This window comes from Myotis davidii, unplaced genomic scaffold (genome assembly GCF_000327345.1).
Source record: "Myotis davidii unplaced genomic scaffold, ASM32734v1 scaffold2091, whole genome shotgun sequence".
Classification (NCBI taxonomy): Eukaryota; Metazoa; Chordata; class Mammalia; order Chiroptera; family Vespertilionidae; genus Myotis; species Myotis davidii.
Window position 1 is genome coordinate 72,000 of NW_006282603.1, and position 2,650 is coordinate 74,649.

Below are 2,650 nucleotides of genomic sequence, written 5' to 3' on the forward strand. Positions count from 1 at the left end.
TAATGAAAAAATAAAATAGATTTAAAAAAAAAAAACACACATAGTCTGTATTTTCTGGCTTCTAAATGATGTGACGTCCAAGTTTTAAAAAAACAACACCACACTACAATACAAATAATTATGAGTTCCACATCATGATATGAAACAGAGAGGACCTGTGAGAAGACTACTTTTTAATATGAAATGCTACCACTTGCAGAATAAGACTACAGCTGGGAGAACTTCGTATGCTTCGGAAGGACTTCGGGGTGGATCAGATATACGAGGGGGAGTAAGAGAAAAGCTTTCTGAATAGGAAATCTAAAAGACAACCTCCCCAACCCCACCTCAACATAAACCACCCCCCCAAAAAGGCCTTTTCTAACTCGTCAGGAATAATAATGAGACAGACAGGACTGGAGGCCAGTGAATCCTGACATGACCTACATGACTTTCCTCAACAGGACTGATCCCACATGGAATAGGGTCTTTCCTCCCTCGCTCCCCCGTCCACCCAGGGGCCCCGCCTACCTTGGCTGCATAGATGAAGACGTCGAATCTAGCGTGGACGGTGCTCCCGGGACACTGCCGTCTGTGCACTGAACTGGTAGAGAGTCAGACAGGCTACTGACAGATGTGGCTGCAACGGTACCACATCGCATGTTAGTGATTCCGCACACGGGACGGCCCACCACCTTATCTAAAAAAATCAAGGTCAGTTTTCCACTAAATGCAGCACACGAACCTGGTTTTCCTATAGAACAGGCTGGTGAATGGCTTCTAGCGAAAGTGTTTCCAATACGATGGTTTTCCAATGAAAACACCATGGATGTTTAATCGTGAAGGAAGCCATACAGTACACACTGCACGTGTTAGCACACGGAGCCCCTGCTCTGCGGACTGAGTATCACCAGGCCCTGTGCCTCCCAGGCAGCTCCCGAGCCCAGCGCGGAAGCGAGATGGTGGAAATGAGATAACTTCGCGGGGAGGCGAACCCAGACTCAGAACGGGAACCCTGCCCAGCACATGAGGTCGCATCATTTTCCCCGTCCTTCATCAGGCAGAAACGCAGATGATGATCTCGGTTAAAAAACGGTCATCTATATGCCTAAGAAAACTTGGAGAAGTTTGAACAAATGGTTCTAGCTCTTGGCTTGAACACAAAGCGCTGGTGAGAAAGATTCCGTAAAAAACATTTAACTCTAACCGGTGGTGCTCAGTGGTTAGAGCATCGGCCTGCAGACTCAAGGGTCCCGGGTTCGATTCCGGTCAAGGGCATGTACCTGGGTTGCGGGCACATCCCCAGTAGGAGATGTGCAGGAGGCAGCTGATCGATGTTTCTCTCTCATCGATGTTTCTAACTCTCTACCCCTCTCCCTTCCTCTCTGTAAAAAGAAAAAAAAAATCCATAAAATATATTTTAAAAAACACACATTGAAATGAACTGACGATCAACCAGCATGTTCATCAAGCACAGACACTAGACACACGGGGTTAACCCGCACGTGGCCCAGCCTGGGGGAGTTCTAGAAATGCCTGACTTTGCAAAGCTGACCCTTGGAGTCCTTGCCTCCGGCCCCCCCACCACCTTCCACAGCTGCTGACCCAGAAGCCCGCCTCGCCCCCAGGAGGGTCCTCTGAGGCGGGAAGGCACAGAGGACCCAGCGGCTGGCGCTGCACGCCCCTTCCCCGCCACACCTCTCCTCCCCGTGGCTCAGGCTTCGTCTCAGCCCAGCTGTGGCTACCCGTCACCTCTCTTTCCCGCAGGAGCCCTCCAAGACCCAAGAGTCACGGCCCTCCTGCGGCCCCCTCCCTGACCTTCCGCTCCCGGACAGCGGGCACACCGGAGTCTGCAGCGGAGTCTGCAGCTCCGAGGCTGCACAGGGGCTGAGGGTTGTTCTTCTCAGAGGGCCACTCCCATGCCGCCGCCCTACCACTGATCACCACGCTGTGTGACGGGACGTGTCCCTGACACGGACGCAGTAGAGCGAGCAGGACGGGGGAGCTGTCGGGGAAGGGTACGGGTGCTCGCCCCGCGCCGTCCCAGTGGTCGGCGATGCGGAACCCGCCGTGCCGGGCGGGGCCACTCACCGGGGGGGCTTATCCGGTCGGTACTGCTGTTCTGTCGCTGCAGGTGTTCCTTGTAGCACACGGAGCACATGCCGTTGGTGCGCGGGTTCCCGTAAAACCCGCAGCCCGTGGAGCACAGCATGGGCACCTGGCTGTGGTTCGCTTCTTGGGCCATGTTCCCCCGCTGCACACCTGGAACGGACAGGGGATTAGCAGACGTTCACGCTGCCATCACACGCCACCCAGATGCTTTAGGGGATTCAGAGAAGCCCGCACATCCTCCCCGAGCCCCCCCAGTGCAGGGAAAGAAAACGTACACGTTACAAGGACGCACACAGAGCCTGCCTCTCTCGCCCGCTCTGCACAAGCAGGTCTGCCAGCTGAGAGAGCAGGAACAACTCGCAGAGAAAGGTCCCCTCGGAAGGCTGCACACCAGCAGAGGCTCAGGAAAGTCCTCTAAGCCTAGCTCAGTTTGGACTCCTAATCCTACCCAATAATAGACAAACATGTAAATTGACCATCCCCCCGCTACGTTCACCAGCCAATCAGGAGAGTATGCAAATTAACCCAACAAAGATGGCGGTTAATTTGCATACGTAGG

The 2,650-nt window shown here is 54.0% G+C and overlaps 1 protein-coding gene across 3 annotated transcripts in view; it reads right to left on the reverse strand.

The window, feature by feature from the left end:
* Positions 1-2,650, reverse strand: part of ZFAND6 (zinc finger, AN1-type domain 6) — a 40,973-nt gene that overhangs the window by 12,562 nt on the left and 25,761 nt on the right. For all 3 annotated transcript variants that reach the window (XR_001512980.1, XM_006753137.2, XM_006753138.2), the window contains exons 2-3: positions 2,071-2,241; positions 511-619 (exon numbers count right to left, since the gene is read on the reverse strand). Coding sequence is in view for 2 of the 3 variants with exons in the window: in XM_006753137.2 (XP_006753200.1) it covers positions 511-619; positions 2,071-2,224 (263 nt within the window). In the remaining variant the exon portion in view is untranslated. The remainder of the gene's footprint in view (positions 1-510; positions 620-2,070; positions 2,242-2,650) is intronic.